At 39.0% G+C, this 19,422-nt stretch overlaps 2 protein-coding genes across 7 annotated transcripts in view; one reads left to right on the top strand and one right to left on the bottom strand.

The window, feature by feature from the left end:
- Positions 1-1,406, bottom strand: part of LOC147177558 (C-myc promoter-binding protein-like) — a 55,666-nt gene extending 54,260 nt beyond the window's left edge. For all 6 annotated transcript variants that reach the window (XM_086072236.1, XM_086072238.1, XM_086072237.1 and 3 more), the window contains exon 1: positions 1,198-1,406. The gene's annotated coding sequence lies outside the window, so the exon portion shown is untranslated. The remainder of the gene's footprint in view (positions 1-1,197) is intronic.
- Positions 1,407-14,477: 13,071 nt separating this feature from the next.
- On the top strand, positions 14,478-16,629 carry socs4 (suppressor of cytokine signaling 4). The gene is made up of 2 exons (XM_086071789.1): positions 14,478-14,559; positions 15,432-16,629. Exon 2 carries the CDS (start codon positions 15,452-15,454, stop codon positions 16,616-16,618), a length of 1,167 nt encoding a protein of 388 aa, XP_085927915.1. The 5' UTR covers positions 14,478-14,559; positions 15,432-15,451; the 3' UTR covers positions 16,619-16,629.
- The last annotated feature ends 2,793 nt before the right edge of the window (positions 16,630-19,422 follow it).

Genomic DNA, 19,422 nt, shown 5'->3' with positions numbered 1-19,422 from the left:
GCTTGGTTTGGCTTTGGTTCAGTACCTGCTATGAGTAATAACATTATTGGTAATAAGTTCTAATAACAGTAGGTTCTTAAAATGGTGTCAATACTTAGGCTGGCTAGACCGTTTAAACGTATAACCAAATGTTGGCTATCTGAGCTCCTAAGCTGCTTGCTATGGATCAAACACGACAAAGTGATATTTAACTTGAGAAAATTCTAGCTATCTTGATCCTATACTTGAGCTTCTTCACTGACTGAAAGATTCGCCCTGGAGCATTATGAGCTGTAATTATTTGGTCTGAATTATTATACAGACACTATAATAGACAGGAAGACAACATTTCAAAGGAAAACTCTCATCAGTGACCAGAAGTGAAAAGGTGTTGAATATGATCCAAGTAATGGATACTCACTTTATCGAATCCATTTTTTTCAAAAATTATTGTTTTGGTCAGACGCAGGTTGCAAGGTGCCTTTTCACATTCTAAGTGAGAACTTTACACCTGTCATATTCCTTGCGACCAAAAAAACAAAGTGAACATGTCTTTCAGATATTTATGACAGTGCATCTGGAGCAACTTTTTGGTTCAGTCGTGCTCAGGGATATTTTGACAACTACAGTATTCAACAACTCCAGCCAAGTCGCTATAATGTAGAATATATCAAATATGGTAAAAAACAAAAACAAAAAAACGAATTTCAACACCCAGTTCACGCTATATTAGTCCCACAGGGAACCATAAATTACAGCACAGGACTGAGAAGCTCCTTGCTCACAGATTTATTAGAACAAGGGACGGATCATCACCCTAACACAACCACATGAAGCAATCAGGATTACCCAGTGTTTTTATGTATTTATATACCACAGCGTGCTAGAGTGTTTAAAAATACAGTAGGTAACACATATCAGCGATGGGGCCATTTGGGTTGACAGCAACGTGACTTAAATTCACCGCTACCAGCCCAGATGATTTAGGTATTCGACATTTGGCGTGGGTTGCAACAACCTGTGGCACTAGCTAGCGAGGTGAGCACGACGCACGTTACATCCGGGGGACAACATTCAGCCTTGAGTAAGTGACAGGCGAACAGGAGAGGGCAAAGATGGTGACAGCTTAAGCGAAGGCTCGCTTGTTCGCTTCAGAGCAATTCTGTTGAAGAAAACGAGCAGCAGCTGCACTTACTAGGTTCATCATTCCCTACTTACCCCAGTTGGAAACGTTATTTTTAGTCCTACAGGCGCAGCTTCGTCGGGTGTCATCTACCGGCGCCACTACATTTATGTTGCAGCCATCATTTCGTACGTATAGTCGTCCCAGAATGTGTCTGTTTAGTCCGGCCAGGCAAAACGTCTCCACTCGCCTGTCAGTCACCGCGCTGAGCCGGGCTGGCTGTCCGCTTAGCCGCCATTTTGGTTGTGATGGGAAGAATCCGCTACCCGGCGCGTGCGCGCGCACGTACACGCCGGCGGCACACACACGCACGCATACGCACCTGCAATGACCTTATTCCGTCAACATTCAATTTGTAAATTATTGTCAGTTTTATAAATCCAAAAATTGTCTCATTTGTATGCAAGTGAATGGCAAACAAAACGCACGCGAAAGAAAGCCTTCATGTTGACATTTTTCACAGTTGGAGCACATATGTAGATCTTAGTACCGTGACTGTGTTTTTCTTACGACTTCTTAATTTTCTCCATACATTTGTAAACAGTTTCTTAGTTTGTTAAAATCGGTTCGTTACTTTTTCAACTTCCTAATGGGTAAATTTATGAGCACGGATGGATGGATGGATGGATGGATGGATGGATGGATGGATGGATGGATGGATGGATGGATAGATAGATAGATAGATAGATAGATAGATAGATAGATAGATAGATAGATAGATAGATAGATAGATAGATAGATAGATAGATAGATAGATAGATAGATAGATAGATAGATAGATAGATAGATTCAGTGATCAGGATCATTACCAGGCTCCTGCAGAGCTTGCTGATGAGCTGATCATTGAATCAGCTGTGTTGGACGAGGAAAACCTCGTGTAATATAACAAAACTAGTTCCTGCACTGTCATTTTCATTTAAAAATAAATGTAAACTGAAATGTAGGTATAAGGTCTCCCAGCATGTAAGAGAAACTTTCTTGTCCCATTTCATTTTAGGGGCTCCATAGAAACGCATTCAAATGTGTTCTGTTTTAAAGTGTATACACATGTAATTACTCAGTACAGTATAGAAATGTTAAAAAAAAACAACATGTTTTTTTTTTGTTATCAGGTTTTCAATTCATACCAGCGGTAGCGTGTTATTTCGTTCCTTCCTCTTCATAAAGATTTCGCTACCTAAACGTTTGTTTTATAATGTTTCCTTGGCGCCATCTTCTGGTTACAGTGGTCAAACACAAATTCTCCATATAGAGACCTAACAAATTAAAGGCAAAATGATTACTTGGGGGAGTACTGTACACAGACAGGCCGGGTAACAACAGTCAACCACAAATTGTAAATGTAAATATTTACTGAATGGTTATCTATGCGTGAGACATAATGTGCTCTACTTTTCATTCACCATTGAGCAGGGCATGTATCACTCATAAAATGCTCAAATTGAGACACCACCCAATATGCTACAGTGTGAACAGTATTACAATATTAATCGAGTTATTCAGTGTTAATTATTTTATTCAGGCTGAATTTCCAATGCAGTTCTTATATTAGTGCATATGCAAGTATACCTATTGTTATGGTTATGATTATGGTCACTGAGTAAATTAGCATGAAAAGATTAATTATTAAGTGGTTGATGATAATACACACAAGCATTACAGAGAAAATGTGATAGTAAGGAGGTATCAAGATAATATACCGAGTAAATTGATATAAATTGATCGCCTGAGTTTCACTTCAGGGCTCAATTGTATCTTGGGGGGGAGTAGCTAATCTTTTTCCTGTGACAATACATCTTCATTGATCATGGCATGAAGATAACAGAAATTTAGCTGAGGTATTGGTATTGATTTTAGTGATTAAAGGCTTGTAGCCTCTCCTCATAGGCATGCTTATTTATGTTTGCAGTTTCTTTGCACAATATGCTCTGCCTAGTGTCTTGGAGGCAATGCTGTGACCCCGTCAGAACATCCATCTTAACGTACCTACTCTATGAAAGCATTATCAAAATGACAAAATATAGAGAAGTGAAGTATTGTAAACCTCTCCCAAAAGTGTTCTATCATTCGACGTACGGAAGTAGCCTATTGAGTGCACACGTAGAGTTACTGGAATTTTCTCCTCTCCACTATTGATTTTTTGGCTGGGCGTCACAAATGTTTACACGGCTTGGCTGGAGAAATACAAAATCAACAGACACCCCATCCTCCCCACCCCCCACTCTTTAGTATTCTCTGCGTGCATTAGAGGTCAGGAAACACACAGGATGTGATCAGACCAATAAATTACTGTACTGGGAGACTGAAAGGCTATCAGGGATTGTATGTCAGTGAATAGATTAACTCTTTCATGCACGGCACAACTGACGTCGCATTAACATCATGAATACTTGGGACGTGACCCGTATTGTACAACATTCATAAAAGGGTGGTTCTCAAAAACATTAATCACCAGATTAGACTGTTTACAATATTGTATATATCATACAGATATACAAATAAACAACTTTACTGAGATTTGTTCTGTTGTTTGTGTGTGAATATTTTGAGTCTGAAAAAAAGTCCTCCCGACTATTTCTTGTTTGTGGAATGCCAGCATGTAATTAAAGGGGCAACGTGTGGAATTTTTTGATTTTTCAATGGTCTTTTTTTTTTAAACCCATTATTAATATACCAAAAATATTTTCTATCACATCAATGTACATGTTTTTATATAATTGTAGGTCTAGTAATCGCTATTTATATTATATAGGTTGTGCCACACCTTACAGGAGGCTTTACCTCCATCTTTCTGCAACGGATACGCGAAGGAAAAAAACTTCGCAAACGTAGTAATTGGTAGTAGGCTTGCAAAGTGTGGTCTGACTGAGGCACCGTAGTGCGCATTCTTCAAAATGTACACGCGTCAAACTTAGGTCGTTGCATTCACCACTAAATGGCAAACAAATCTACACACAATGTCTCTTTAAGAGTTCTTTATATCCTTATAGCGGAAGTCAACGTTATACATTTCTTGACAATAATATATTATATGTGACCTCACTAGTCTAAACATGACATTCTGATTATATTACATTTGTGGAATATGACTTATGAAGCAAAAGCCAGTCGTTTTTATCCATCTAAGGCGGCGGCCATTTTGCCACTTGCTGTCGACTGATGATGACATCAATGTTGCTCAGGGCTCAGTCAGCGACCAATCACAGCTTACCTGTTTTCTGAATCTGAGCTGTGATTGGTTGTAACCTGAGCAACATTGATGTCATCATCAGTCGACAGCAAGTGGCAAAATGGCCGTTTACTGAGATGGATAAAAACGGCTGGATTTTAGTGTTTAACTCATATTCCACTAATATTATGATTAAATTAATATTAACCAGAATACCGATTTCCACGCTGTCCATATGTGACAAAAGGCTGGCAGAAAAAATGTCATCTCGGTTGTTACATATTGAGTCCACAAGGTAGCACTGATGATTCACAACTGTATTTAACACTGTACTTCCATTGGAACTACTTTGGAAAGTACAACCAGCGTTGACATGTTTAAAAAACACTTTTATTTATTCAGCGACGACTGAGTAGTTTACACGTCGAGCATGGTGTCCTTTTTTTCCCCCCATGCTATTTACTTTTTTGGGGGGTACGCTTGACTGCTGGAGGCATTTCGTATATTGTGAAGCAAATGCTAATAATTTGTGGTGTCCAAATGATCTTTGAACCTATAACAACATGTCACATTCCTGGACTGTGTTTTCGGAGAACCACCCAAATATAAAAATGACAAATCAAGTGCTCATAAATAAATCTTGAGGTTTGCAACATTGTAAAGCAAACAGAGGCTGTATTGTACTGTATTGATTTACCAAAAGGTACTTAAAAGAACCATGAAAGGGTCGGTCACAGCAATGCTTATGAATGAATTCCATGGCTACATGATTATTGATTACTGCATCTTTGACGGGCTCAAGTGTATTCATCTTTACGCTGTCTAATGTTGCCGGCTAGAGCTGTGGCTGTTTACCAGAATGCAGCGATTGATATTAACATTGGCCCCAGGCTGGCCAGACTAATAGCATAGTATATGAACGTGACCAAAGAGTTATTTAACACAAATAAATTGAATATTATGCAATGGTCAAGTCTATCACCTGACATGAACCTAACTGAACATGCATTTCACTTGGTGAGAGCAAAGCAGAAGGGAAAATCCCCTAATAACAAGCAGGAACTGAGGACAGTTGCAGTAGAGGTGTGGTTATCATTGTTTACTTTGTCCCATAAAAAGTGGGAGCCACATCTATTGGATAATCAGTTGTTGTTACATCATTCACATGATTTGTATGTAAATACCTAAAGCTGAAAGTCTGTGTGAATGTGTTATATATTCAGCAATGTTTACGTACAGTATCCATACCGTATTTGTAATTGTCTTTGTTTATTTATGATAAACATTAATTAAATAGACCTATGCATTTAAAAAATAAAATAAAATACAGTATGTGTGCATACAGTAAACGGTATGGTTACATTCTTGTTAACTAGTTAATGTACTAGCACTGCTGGAATAACATAACAGTATATCATCAGCTATTTTGACGGCCAAAAAGGTCCCACAAGATACATTGAAACATATCACTAGACCTCGACCTATCAGTCACTGATGTATACTCTATATCTCGGGGAGTAAAGAGTATGCTGTATGTGTGCCCATTTGAGTGACCAGCCAAGGCTTGAATTACAGTCTTTAGTGTGACAGAGGGGAAAGACTGCTCTGGATACTTACGGGCAGCAGAAAAGATGGAGACATAAATAAATACCGCAAACGTCAATAAAGAAGCTCACATGTCCATAGCGGTTGATTATCTAACTCTTTATTTATTTTATACATTATTGAACAGAAACTTCAGCTTTGAACTATTCAAACTTTACTTTAACTTTATTACTTAAACTCTGAACTAACCCTAGCAAATGAAAATAGTGGTAATTTCCTACGTCTGCCTTTGTGCCAACCACACCTTAATGCTAGTTTTTATGAATTATACAATTTAGAATCCATCCATTCATTATCCGAACCACTTATCCTCACTGGGGTCGGGGGCCTGCTGGAGCCTATCCCAACTGTCTTTGGGCAGTAGGTGGGGTACACCCTGAACTGGTTGCCAGCCAATCATAGACAATTTAGAATATAAATTAATACAATTATTAGGGTTGGGTGGTTAGCACCGATACCAGGTGTAGATATCTGGCTGAGAGGGCGGAATGGCCTGTAGGCTCCCAACCAAGTAAGTGGTTGTCGGGTCATTCAACTGCCGTTGTGACCATGTTGAAGTGTCCTTGAGCAGTATACTAAACCTCTAATTGCTCCGGATGCTGCACCATCAGTAGATTAAGCGCTTTGTGGCCCTTAACAGGTGGGAAAACGCTATACAAGAGAAAGATCATTTACCAAGACCATTTACCGATACCTGGTATAGGTATCCGGCCAAAGCGCGGCCATTTCAGGGTATTGGTATTTGTGACATGGCTGCCCTCTTGTGGTCGTCTTACAATCAGGAACTAGAAATTAGAAGAATAGAAAATGTCTTATAATTCCATGCAACTATAAGGTAAAATGGTATATTGAGATTTATAGGTATTTCTTTAAAATTATGTCATTGTTTTTTGGGGGAGATTTTATATATCAAAAGTACTAGTGGCATCGGTACTATCTACTCAATAGCTGAATATTCATACAGGTATCAGTCTGAAAAACAATGGTAATGAGCATCCCTAAAAAATATAATTGCTGTTAAATGTATAAAGAAAAGATGCAAAACATTTAATGCCTTAGGATCTAATGCATTTAAATGTAATTCACATGAGGAAAGAGTTAGCAGCAATTCAAAAGTAACTCCTAAAACCTCATGTCATCTTTTTGATTTTCAGAAAATTGATCCACTAAGACACAGGTGTCAAATTCAAGGGCTCCAGTACAGGTCAGCTTGCTGTATCATTTTATGTAGCCCATCAAAGCTAGCTATAATGTTACCCCTACCTTGACTTCTTTTCAAAACTAGATTCTATCATAAAAAAATGAAAAAAAAGCAGGTCCAGTTATGTCAAGTGATGGGATTAGGGTTCTTTACAGAGAACATATCAGGCAAGGATTGTGATATGTACTGTAACTCTAGCCACAAACAAAAACAGTGTGGCAGTCATGGCAAATGATATCGTTTTGGCAAAATAACAAACCTGCTAATTTACTGCACTCATATAACTTGCGTGAATATCATCCATCCATCAATCTAGGGGCATCACACAAATATCTGGGCTCCCATAATGAATCATAACATCTTTTGGGTGTGCTGAGCAATGTTTGATGATGTCACATATAACCCCAAACTAAAATATTTTTGAATAACATTTAAATAGCCTCACCTTTAGATAAAGCTCAAGAAATAATAAATACTTAGTGATTTTAGCATAATTGTTCAGATATCACACTTCCAACTGTTTCTGTTGCACTCATTTGCATCCTGCTATGAAGACAAAATACTGATGTTGCAAATTCCTTAAAAAAAAAAAAAGATTTAAGATGATGATTTTTCATTTTAAATGTGATTAAATCTTTTCCTGTTTACACTGTTTGACAATTTTTTCACAGCAGATTTAACATGAAAGTCTCACTCAAAGTGGAGACAAGATCCATCCTGGTTTTTGTTGTGGACCCTGGATTGTACCTCACGTTTATAGAAGTAAAGTTCTTTTGGGTAAGGTGATGTTTGCTGGAGCAGATGGACGGGATTTTCTGAAGACCTTCGGGCATCTTCTGAGAAGATGTTCATTGGGACCCTTTTCGCTCAGACATGCCAGACATGCGGTTTTAGGCTGACGCATATTGTAGAAAGCTTACCGAATGCAGAGGAAGTCCCACATGATGTTGTCCATGCCCCCTACTGTCACCCCTGCTCGTTCTGAACAAGGTCTCTTTTGACAATGCCTACTTAAACCTGGCAATCTGTCAACTGTTTTTTTTAACTGAAATATATATTAAACAGCAGCAACTACTGAAATCCTATTACTTTCATAACAGTCACTTATCATGAATCTTGGTCGATATCAACGCTACCTTGAAGCCTAAAAGACAGCTTTCTATGCATTTTATTGGAAACATCACGTTATCTGGGTATTTTTCATCAACTAATATGATTGTGTGAGTCAGTTCCTACAAAGTATGTTTTTTGTACGATTTGTAGGATGAATCCACAGCAACCAGACTCATTCATTTAATTTCATCATGCTACCGTTGCCTTATACAGTACTGTACTTGACTTTAATATGAGTATTTGGTTTATCAGATTAAATAATATCAAGCAGTGATAAGATAATGGAGCAATCACATTCAAACCAGAGTCAGCCCTTAAAAAAAAAGTATAATTAAATTGAAAACCAGCCAGAAGCCACATTCGAATCAGCTTCCACAAAGATTTAACAAAAAACAAACAAACCATAAACAAACTTGTGTCTTGAGGCGCTACAAAACAACATTAATTCATTTTTATTAGGAAAATACTAAAAAGGTTTTTTTTTTTTTGTAAGTCATATTTCCCACTTCTCAAGTTTCTACACTGATGAATAAGGGTGGAATAATTCTCTTGGTGCATGTAATGTGAGCCGTTGCCTGACAGTGAGAGGTGCAGCATTGCTGTTTTTTCAGAGGAGTCTTTGGATAAAGATCAATGGAAACAAACGAGACCCGTGGAGCCAGACTCCATACTGATTCAATTTACCATCTCCGCAATTCGCATTATAATTCTGCTTCTCAGCGGATACACACACACATGTATGCACACACACGTTTGTCTTTGTATCTTATTGGGGACAGCTCATTGAAAATGAATTTCCTAGCCCCTTACCCTAACCCATCACAATTTATTGCCTAACCCTAAACCCAAACAAAATCCAATTCAAACCTAACCAATTCTTAATCTTCAAAAAGAGGTCTGAACTTAGGGGCCCACCAAAATGTCCCCACAAGGACAAGTGGTCCCCACAATGGCAGTAAAAACCCGGTATATGGGCCCCATCATGTAGCAAAACAAAACACACAAATACAGGTTAATTGGAATTTTTTTTGTGTTTTTTTCCCCAGGAAAAAAAAGCACACGTTAAAACAGAGCTGCAACTATGAGATTGGTAAAAATCTGATGACCTCACCTAAAAGTAAAGAAATTGAGGAGAGAATCAAAGGGAGGAAATCACCCAAAAAAATAAAAAATAAATATATATATATATATATATATATATATATATATATATATATATATATACACACACACACAGAAACATGTGCACTATACATCTTGGTGAAAATGTATGTGCTCAGGGAACATACTTCAAGCAGGAAGATACATAACGGTACAGGGCATTTGATGTCAAATCTGAGCTGTACGAATCCTGCAGTAAGAGTCTGTGTTTGTTATAAACAATCATATTCAATGTATCTGGCAACATAACATTAATTGAACATTTTATCTGTGCATTATTGCCCCTCTCAGAGTACATTCAATCTATTTTCCATACCTGGGGTAGCTGGACGCTCGCTAGAGTAACACCTGACTTAATGATAGGTGGGGTGCGCTAGGTCATCTTTCACCCGTGACATGGCCTCACAGATCATGGATAGGTCAGCTTGCGTTCTGACCACTGCGTCCACAGCGTTGGTGCACACCTCTCCTACTCTGATCAGCTCAGCCGCCACTTTTTTCAGCATACCCCAGCACAAGCATCCCGACTGCCACGCCAACGAAAAGGTACACAACCCTTAACGTCGTCCACATCCAGGGGGGACAGACACAAGGCTCTCCATACCTCCCAGCTGTCAAGCACGTAGCCTGACATAAAAGACATGTCCGGACATGAAAGCTCACCACGACCAACAATAGCATTTAGGGACCAATTTACCAATTCCATGTTGATTTGCTGGATGCTTGCCATGATGTAACACAGTTTCCAGTGTGTCTCTCCAGTCTACAAAAACTATATTCGTTACCTTGTCCCATAAAGAAAACATCTTACATCCAGTTTTCTGTAGCCACAATACCAGCCTTTGTCCCAGATATAATGTAGAGCCCGGCAAGGCTTATTACCATCATAGATAGCCAAACAAGAGTTAACCTTGCCAGTGTCAGCAAGAAGTCATATTCAGTGGCGTCTCTGGCATGAAAAGTTGAGTGGGGCACAAAAGTGGGCACTTTACATCCACAAGCAGCAAAGCCTACACAATAAATTCTAACTCAATTCAAGATCACAATCCATGTATAAAATAAAGTAGCCTACCATTGATTCATAGCCTTGCAAATGCTATGAATAAAACCTTTGAATGGTTCAAAATAGGGATGTGCAATTAATCCAAATCCAATTACAATTTCAATTATTACACTCCACAATTACAAAATTGCTATAATCGTAAACAAAAATAAAAGATTATTAATTAATACTCATTTTGAGTTGTTTAAATGTATATATTTGCACCTTTTTTTTATTTTAAAATGACTAATTTAATAAATCTTGTTTGCTCCAAAAGGAACGTACATAATTATAGTGTTTCCAATAATTGTATTTGTCTTAATATTTTTAAATGTTTAAACATTTTCTTGTCTTGTATAAAAATATTAATCGTTTGAATAATCGTGATTTCAATTCTTACCAAAATAATCGGGATTATTATTTTTTCTATAATCGAGCAGCCCTAGTTCAAAATAAAAATGCTATTCACCAGTGCTGTTCATTCAGCTCGGTTTCCAGCTTAACTTTATTTCCATTTGGCCAGGTTTTATTTGCTGCTTCAAATTCAGTACATGGAAATGTTTTGCTGAAATTACTCAAGTGTGCTTCCCACAAGCTATGCTGCTATAAGGTGGTCACACTTGAAAAATCTCACCTCCACTTAAGCCCCAAGCTTCCTTCATAACTTCTGCAGTGTTTTGCCCCCTCCGTTTCTGCAGCGCTGCCTCTCTTTCGTGAGCGATAACGTCATCAATGAATCTACTTCATTCATATTGTTGGTTTGCTATTACGTTAATCTTTTTGTTTTTCGATGAAAACCTATCTATCTTACTGCTGTATAATGCTATCCGCCAAAACTGAGCATGTGTTGATTGGGTCTTGACGTCATGTGACATCGGCCCTGTATTTCAATTGGATGACGGGCCCAGTTAATGTGGCCCCGTGGCTGTCTATGGAGAGCAGCTTGGGACATGCACACTGTGTTTTAAGTGGCTCATCCACTTCAACACACGCTCATGGTGCCGGCCCTTTCCTGTTTAGAAAGTTAGACCATTGAACTTGGCTTTGTCTGGAAGTGTACCTGTAGATTTTGTGGTAGGGAATTGTACATTAGCTGAATGGTCCGATTGTTAATTAAATCATGTAATTTTAGTAATTTTAATTTGATAAATAACTGATGTGTGTGAGCTCTGTAGTGGGCATTGTGAATAATTCTTACAGCTTTTTTTCCTGAAGTAACAACAGAGGCTATATACCGCTTTTATTAAGACTTACCCCATATCTCTGTGTAGTAGGTCAGATATGGCAGGATTAATGCACAGTAATTATGTAAAGTGCCTTCTGATTTAGCTTCTTTTTTTTTGCGCTCTCTATAGGATTGACACACTTCTGACTAGTATATTATGCAGTTGTCTTACATGAGGCTTCCAGTTTAATATGTCGTCAATAATTACCCCATAGCACCTTATGCTCCCTGATCCGTTGAATATTTACCTTGTTTACCTGTTTGTTTGCAGCCTTTTCCCCTCAAACAACATGTATTTGGTTTTATTGGGGTTCAGTGACAATTAATTTGCATTGAAACATATTTGTGGCTTTGACAATTCCTCATTAACAGTCTGCACTAATTGATGTATATCCTCTCCAGCATGGAAAATATTTGTCGTTTTGCATTAGATGAAAACAAGCTGCCATAATGTACTCTGTACTTTCACTCGTCCAACCCCATAAATATCAATGTAATCTGTTATAGAGTTCATGTAAAAATCTAAGCAGAGCAGTCTGTCTTGCATCAATTATTCATGAAAGCTCCTGTTGTCCATGCTGCTCATGGGATCGATGCCTCTGTAATGTGGATTAATACAAGCCCCCGGCTGAGTCCTGCTTGTAGCAGGTTAATGGGCCAACTGGATTTCACCAACTGCTGAATACTCTTCTTGGACCAAACTTTGCACTATGCCCTTCAGACACTTATCAAAATCACTTTGTGAGCGGGAGAGTCTGTGTCCATTTGTCTCTGTACTGCGCATTTTGGAGTTTTGTTCTCAAGGTTGGATTCAGGGACACACGGTCAGGGCAAGTAGGGTAGGCTGAGCCGTGTCGCTGGTCCGTGTTTTTTAATTTCTTTTCTTTTTCAGTCCAACAATTTCAACAGTTTCATCATTAAAATAGCCTAATTTGCGTCCTGGTCAAATACATTGGCAAGAAGTAAAGAATCACAACACTCTTCGTGCCTCAAGGATCTACAAACACATTAATTGCAGAAGCAGGCTGTTGATGTGTGCCCTTATACAATTAAATGCGTTTTCAGAGCCTGATTGTACATTTGAGGGGAATCTATCAAAATTTTCAAAACGAACATGTGCACAATACAATTAATGCTAGAATCATTTTCAGGATGCTAAATTAAAATAAATACAGCAAGAACTTGCAGTCCGTTTGTTTTAGGTTTGAGAGCCAATATTATCTTTCTATGGCTTTAAGAGACATCGCAGTTTCTCTTTAATTCGCCAATATGCATGTTTAATCACACGTACTGCACATGCTGACGTTCAACAGTCTGTCTAATGTAGTGCTCGATGGAGCCAAGAAAATAACTTGCTGCTGCCAGTAGGTGGCAGTGCGTAGATCCATTGAAGCTTATAGGCCAAGCTTCCATTTGCTTTGGGTTCATATTTTTATATCTGACTCCAGAGGAGTAAGCGCCTCTCCAATCATGAACCTCAATGCATGTAATTGGTTGAATTGTATTCTCTGACTGGCAACACACACAAAAATGGCAAACCCCGAACATGCGATGATGCGAATGATGAGAGGATATTTATTATATTTATTTAAGGAATGAGTCAGACTTGACTTCACATGTATTAACTAATAACTGACCTGGTAAAAATCTAGTTCCTCAAGGTGCCATATGGAATTGATTAGGTTGATTTCAAGGACATACACAATTGTCATCCATCAGGCCACTGCAATAATGCAAAGAGCATTAAATATTTAGTTAAGAGGAAGTTGAGTGTCACTACATTACCAGATATATCAGGCTTTATATAGATTTATTGATGACGGTCTTCTAAAGGTCATGGAAAACACACGCAAATCACATGCACAAAAACACAAAACCACTTGTCTTGGAGTAATATTTTGTGTCATTTTGTGATATATTTCGTGAATTATATTTAACTACAAGTCATCCAGCGCATGCAGCTCTGCCAGACAGCCTAAATGACACGTGTTCTGTCAGCAGCACTTGCTGGAAGTTTTAACAGAGAAACGCAAAAATCAGTTAATCAATAAGTGAAGCCTTTTAGATGCTTTGTTGTTTCCTCTATTGAACTAAATAATTGATTGAACTCCTCAGCAGGTAATAAGTCCAAACAGGCTGCTGGTAAATCTGATTAATAACCTATAGTTGGCAGAGAGACTATCTACCGGGAGCCTCACGTCCCTTCTATAGATATAGATAGATAGATAGATAGATAGATAGATAGATAGATAGATAGATAGATAGATAGATAGATAGATAGATAGATAGATAGATAGATAGATAGATAGATAGATAGATAGATAGATAGATAGATAGATAGGTAGGTAGGTAGGTAGATAGATAGATAGATAGATAGATAGATAGATAGATAGATAGATAGATAGATAGATAGATAGATAGATAGATAGATAGATAGATAGATAGATAGATAGATAGATAGATAGATAGATAGATAGATAGATAGATAGATAGATAGATAGATAGATAGATAGATAGATAGATAGATTAGATAGATAGATAATTATCAAATTGGACACTTGAATATCCTCTACATCTGCTTTTTGTGTGAAATTGCCAAATAGAAGACATACAATAACTACTATCAACCTGATTTCACCTTCTCCTACTACCCCACTTATCTCTCCTCCAGTGTGACACAGCTCCACCTCTTTACTTCAGACGCCACAAAGGAGAGGAGGAAACTACTGCCCCCTGTGGGATTTGACACAAAGATGTTATAGGACGTACAACAATCTACCATCTGTCAGAAGCGGAGAGGTTGCAAGCTGGTCACACATTCCCGTTAATGTGTAGGCAACTAACATGGATGCAGAGCTGTGTTTGGGATACTGTTTATAAGGTAAGTTCATTATTTTGAAACCATTTTGATAATTTAAAACAAGACTTTAACTGCTGCTGCTCAATCAAAGACATTGCAGGCACCTTTATGAAGCTTTTAATAAACAAAAAATATTAAAAAGCAAGCATTATATCACATAATAGATGGTGTTTCTGTCAGCATTGCTAGATTTGATTTGAGTGCCAAATAGAAAGTGAATTTTGACACTCAGAAGTTGATCCAAAGCTATTTAAACACTTTTATTGTAATTTTATTACTAAGAGAGTGACCTGCTCACACATTGCAAGACTTGTGCTGTACTTTTTTGTTAATAATCTGCCAATCAAGATTGCTATCCTTTAGACCAGCTTTTCCAAGATTTTGGGTCAGATTATGAAGAGTTCCTAGGGCAGTCGCCAATTTTGTTTCATGAAATAATAATAAGCAGTTTTATTGCTCATTTAGAAGTCACGTGTGCAATTTTTAGTTACTGTGGCAATTTAATTGTGAAAACTCTGTTTTATTAATTAGCTGCCCTGTGATTTGTTGGCAACCCGTCCAGGATGTACCCTGTGCCCTACACCCAAAGTCATTAGGGATAGTTCATGGATGTAGAAAAAATGGACAGATGTGTTAATTAGCATTATACTGTACATCAATGTTATGGCAATATATATGCACTTTTTTTAAAGTTAGGGTGAAATGGTAATGAGCTGAAAGTTTAAAAATACTTTAGGATCAATAGGACTTAACCTAACTGCACTTTAGTTCTTATATAAACAATTTAAATGTATATAAAGAAACTCAAATGGAGTGTTGATTTAATTGTTTCTATTTTTGTATAGATTATTGTTGTTGCTTAGATATGTTTTTTTTTTCCAATGATCTGACAGTGACAGAAGAGGGAGCAGCCATGTCTGAGAAGAAGCCCCGATGCTCAGACACACGTCCCAAATGTGGCATTCGCAGTTGGAGTGCCGACAGTTATGTTTGGCGAGGAAAGAAACGCTCGAGGAACTCTCGCAAGGGTTCCAGTCCTGGAGGGGTCGAGGCGGAGGGGTCAGAGGAACTCGGGGTACGGTCCACATCCTGTCCAAGGAGACGCAGAGAGAGAAAGTGCAGCTGCAGTAGCCTTGGGGAAGACATCGACGCTGTGTGCCGAAAGGCCTTGTCCAGGCGCTCTCTGCGACAAAAGTTTCAGGATGCTGTGGGACAGTGTTTACCCTTGCGCTCGCATAATCCCCACCATCATCATCACCACCACCATCTACCGGGAGCCTCACGTCCCTTCTCTGTGTTATTCTGGTCCAAACGCAAGATTCACGTCTCAGAGCTCATGCAAGACAAGTGCCCGTTCTCCCCCAAATCTGAACTCGCCCGCAGTTGGCATCTTTATAAAAATCATGCCACCCACCCGAGTGTCCTCATGGACCTGGAGGATAACCTCAAACCCAACAACCCATCTTCATGCAACTCCCCACCACCGACATCCCTCTCCTGGGAGGATATCTGCTGCTCCCCTGAGCCTGGAAGCATCACTCAAGAGGACTGGGACTCTATTTGTCCACACGAACAAACAGAGGACAACATTAGCCACATACTGGTCCCTGATCTCCTGCAGATAAACAATAGCTCCTGCTACTGGGGGGTGCTGAACCGCTTCGAGGCTGAGGAACTCCTGGAGGGCCAGCCAGAAGGAACCTTTCTTCTGCGTGACTCTGCCCAGGATGAGTTCCTTTTCTCTGTCAGCTTTCGACGTTACAGCCGTTCTCTGCACGCGCGCATCGAGCAGAACGGCAATCGCTTCAGCTTTGATGTGCGTGACCCGTGCATGTACCGGGATGCCAGTGTGACGGGGCTGCTGAGACACTACAGTGACCCAGCCGCCTGTCTCTTCTTTGAACCCCTCCTTTCCCAGCCGCTACCCAGAACATTTCCCTTTTCCCTGCAGCACCTGTGCAGGGCTGTGATCTGCAGCTGCACCACCTACCAGGGGATCGAGAACCTTCCGCTGCCTCCTCAGCTCAGGAACTACCTCCGCCAATATCATATCAAGTGTCAAGGGGCATGTGCTGTGTAACTGTCCAAAGCACAATTCATATCAAACATTGAAGTAAAAGTACACGTTTCATTCCAAAATTTAGAATAAATGTGAAAGTTGACAGAAATATAAACAACTCAGTAAAATTCTACAACACAGTAATGACATATTTGTAATCTGTCACATGCATTACAAGACTGGTCAACCTCAGTAAGATTCCAACTCAACCCTATATGCAATCAACTGTTTCAACTCCATGTATGGTCAATTAATTGGCAAAACTGATTACAATGCCCAAGCAAGTGGCAACATGTGACATCTTGTGAGGGCGCGTTTCAACTGGAAAGATGCAGTTTTTCTCTGGCTAACAGTATAACAATGTATTGCTGTGGGTCAGAGGACAAAGGTGCTTACAAGTTTCAAGACAATATTCTGATGTTAATTACCATTAATTATCAGCCTAAACGTGGTACTCTTCTACACAGTAGTACTCAGCGCAAGCGCTTTTGCGTCTTAATTACCCTCAAAACCCAAACCAAATCTCTCTCCTGGGGTTTTTGAGTGGAAACTGTGGTTATAAAATGTGCCTTGTTGACTTTTCAGCATATTTCTTCCGCATGAGCAAGTGGAGGGCAAAACTGATGTGCTTCATTAGAACTACCTAAACCTTAATCTTTCAGACTCTTTTTGATTGATTGACTTTATTTTTTAAGACAAAGACCACAATTTTCAAATACACACTTAAATACAGCTAAAGACAGTAAATGCGTTCTCCTCCACAGCCACTAGGTGGTAATACAAGTATGACTCATCACCCCCCCCCCCTATTTTTTTTTATAGCGGTTAGCAGGAGGGTTGTGTTTCATCACGCGTTTTAAATGGGTGTTTCAGAATCGCTTGGACCTGTTGAATTAAAAGTATTTGTACTTAATTTACTTGTACGTGGTGAAGTAGATACAGTATGAATCTAATCTTCAAATATTCATCTCCAAATAGAATCAATGTGATCAAATTCCCTCTCATCTTTTACTGTATCCGCCATGTTAATATGCAAAACAATAAATTAACTTTATAATGGTTCTGTGGTATTACTGTTTCTGAGCTTTGCTATGTCCTAACAGTATCAATTGCACTGTATCATACAAGTATGATACCATACAAGCTGTATCATACTTACAAGTCAGAGCTATACTTTTGTGTTCATGTGGCGAGTGCTGTGCATGTCAGAGCTAGACAGGCCAATAATGATATGGAAAATTCTGCTTTTGCTCTAAAACAATCCACCTTGGTTGTTGTTTTTGGTGTGCAAAATATATTGCTAAATGTCAGGGCTTCAGTAGCTCAAATAGAGAAATAAGAACATGAGAAATATAATTTCCTTTCCAAGTGGTGTGGAATCCCAATTCTCATGTCCTTCAGTTCGTCTATCCATTTTCTTCTGCTTATCCAGAAGAAGACTCTGACATCGGTCATACAGGAACGGAACAGGCTGTATCACGATAACCAGTGCTATTATCCATTTTGTTGCCAATATCCCAATTGATGAAACTGTTAGATCTTATTGTTTCATTTACTTGAGGACTGGTTAATCATCCATGTTTTGCACAGAACACTCACCAATCAGATATACACAAAGCATAAATGTCCTCTGTCAGTTGCAGTATGCTATTAGATTTCACTGATGTACTTTATAGACACCCAGCTGTCTGCCAACTGAGGACTTCCTGTTGAACAGATCAAATTCTCCCCGGAGGTGCAGTTCAAAGTGGTGAGTGAGTGGTGAGTCAACACATGGCGTGTTGTCTTTTCCGGACAGGAAAGAGTCAATATTGTACTGGATATTAATTTATTAATTCATTCATTCATTCAATCATTCATTCATGTATTCATACTGTACATACATACATACATACATACATACATCAGTAGCTCACATTTCTGCAGATATGCAACAATGGAAAAATGACACTCTGACACAATGAAAATTAGTTAGTGTACAGCTTGCATGTCCCTCAAAATAACTCAAAATGCATGAATAACTAACCCCTGGCAACAAGAGTGAGTACACCCATAAGTAAAAATGCCAAAAGTGTCAATGTTTTGTGTGGCCACCATTGCTTTCCAGTGCTGCCTTAAATTTCTAGGGCATGGAGTTCACCAGAGCGTCATGGGTTGCCACTGGAGTCATTTTCTACTCCTCCTTGATGACATCATTGAGCTGGCAGTTATTCGAGACTTTACGCTTCTCCACCTTCAGTTTGAGGATGCCGCAGAGATGATCAATAGGGTTTAGGTCTGGAGACATGCTTGGGCAGTCCATCACCGATACCCTCAGCATCTTTAGCAAGGCAGAAGTTATCTCGGATGTGTGTTTGGGGTCATTGTCATGTTGCCCCATGACGTCATCAGCATGACGTCACCCGTTAGAAATTTAAAATCCACTGCAGTCTTGCTTTTTGCCAGAAGAGGGAACTATCACCAAAGCTTCAAGAACTGAACCCAATTTCAAAGCAATTCGTCCAAGTGGTTTGGGGCTTCACAAAAGCTTAATTTGGCCACTATCACTAGTTAGCAAGTACGCAGCCGTTCAAATTACAAAGACATTGGCGTTCGCGAAGAACGTAGCCTACTTAGCGAGTTCAATCTGGAGGACCAAAACTGCCAATATAAAAGAGAAAATAAAAACGGATATAAGAAATGTAGGAATAAATACAAAGATACACATATAATGAGTATATTAATGAATAAATAAAAACGCTCTGCATATGCATATGTATATAATTCAAGCAGCTGAGTAACCGGAAGAAGCGAATGCGTAGCTCCACCACCAACAGTAGTCTGTT

The sequence above is a fragment of the Leptonotus elevatus genome, chromosome 3 (assembly GCF_054856555.1).
Source record: "Leptonotus elevatus isolate MCC_2025b chromosome 3, RoL_Lele_1.0, whole genome shotgun sequence".
Lineage (NCBI taxonomy): Eukaryota > Metazoa > Chordata > Actinopteri > Syngnathiformes > Syngnathidae > Leptonotus > Leptonotus elevatus.
Note: the sequence above shows the minus strand (reverse complement) of the source record. Positions and strands in the feature narration are given on the sequence as shown.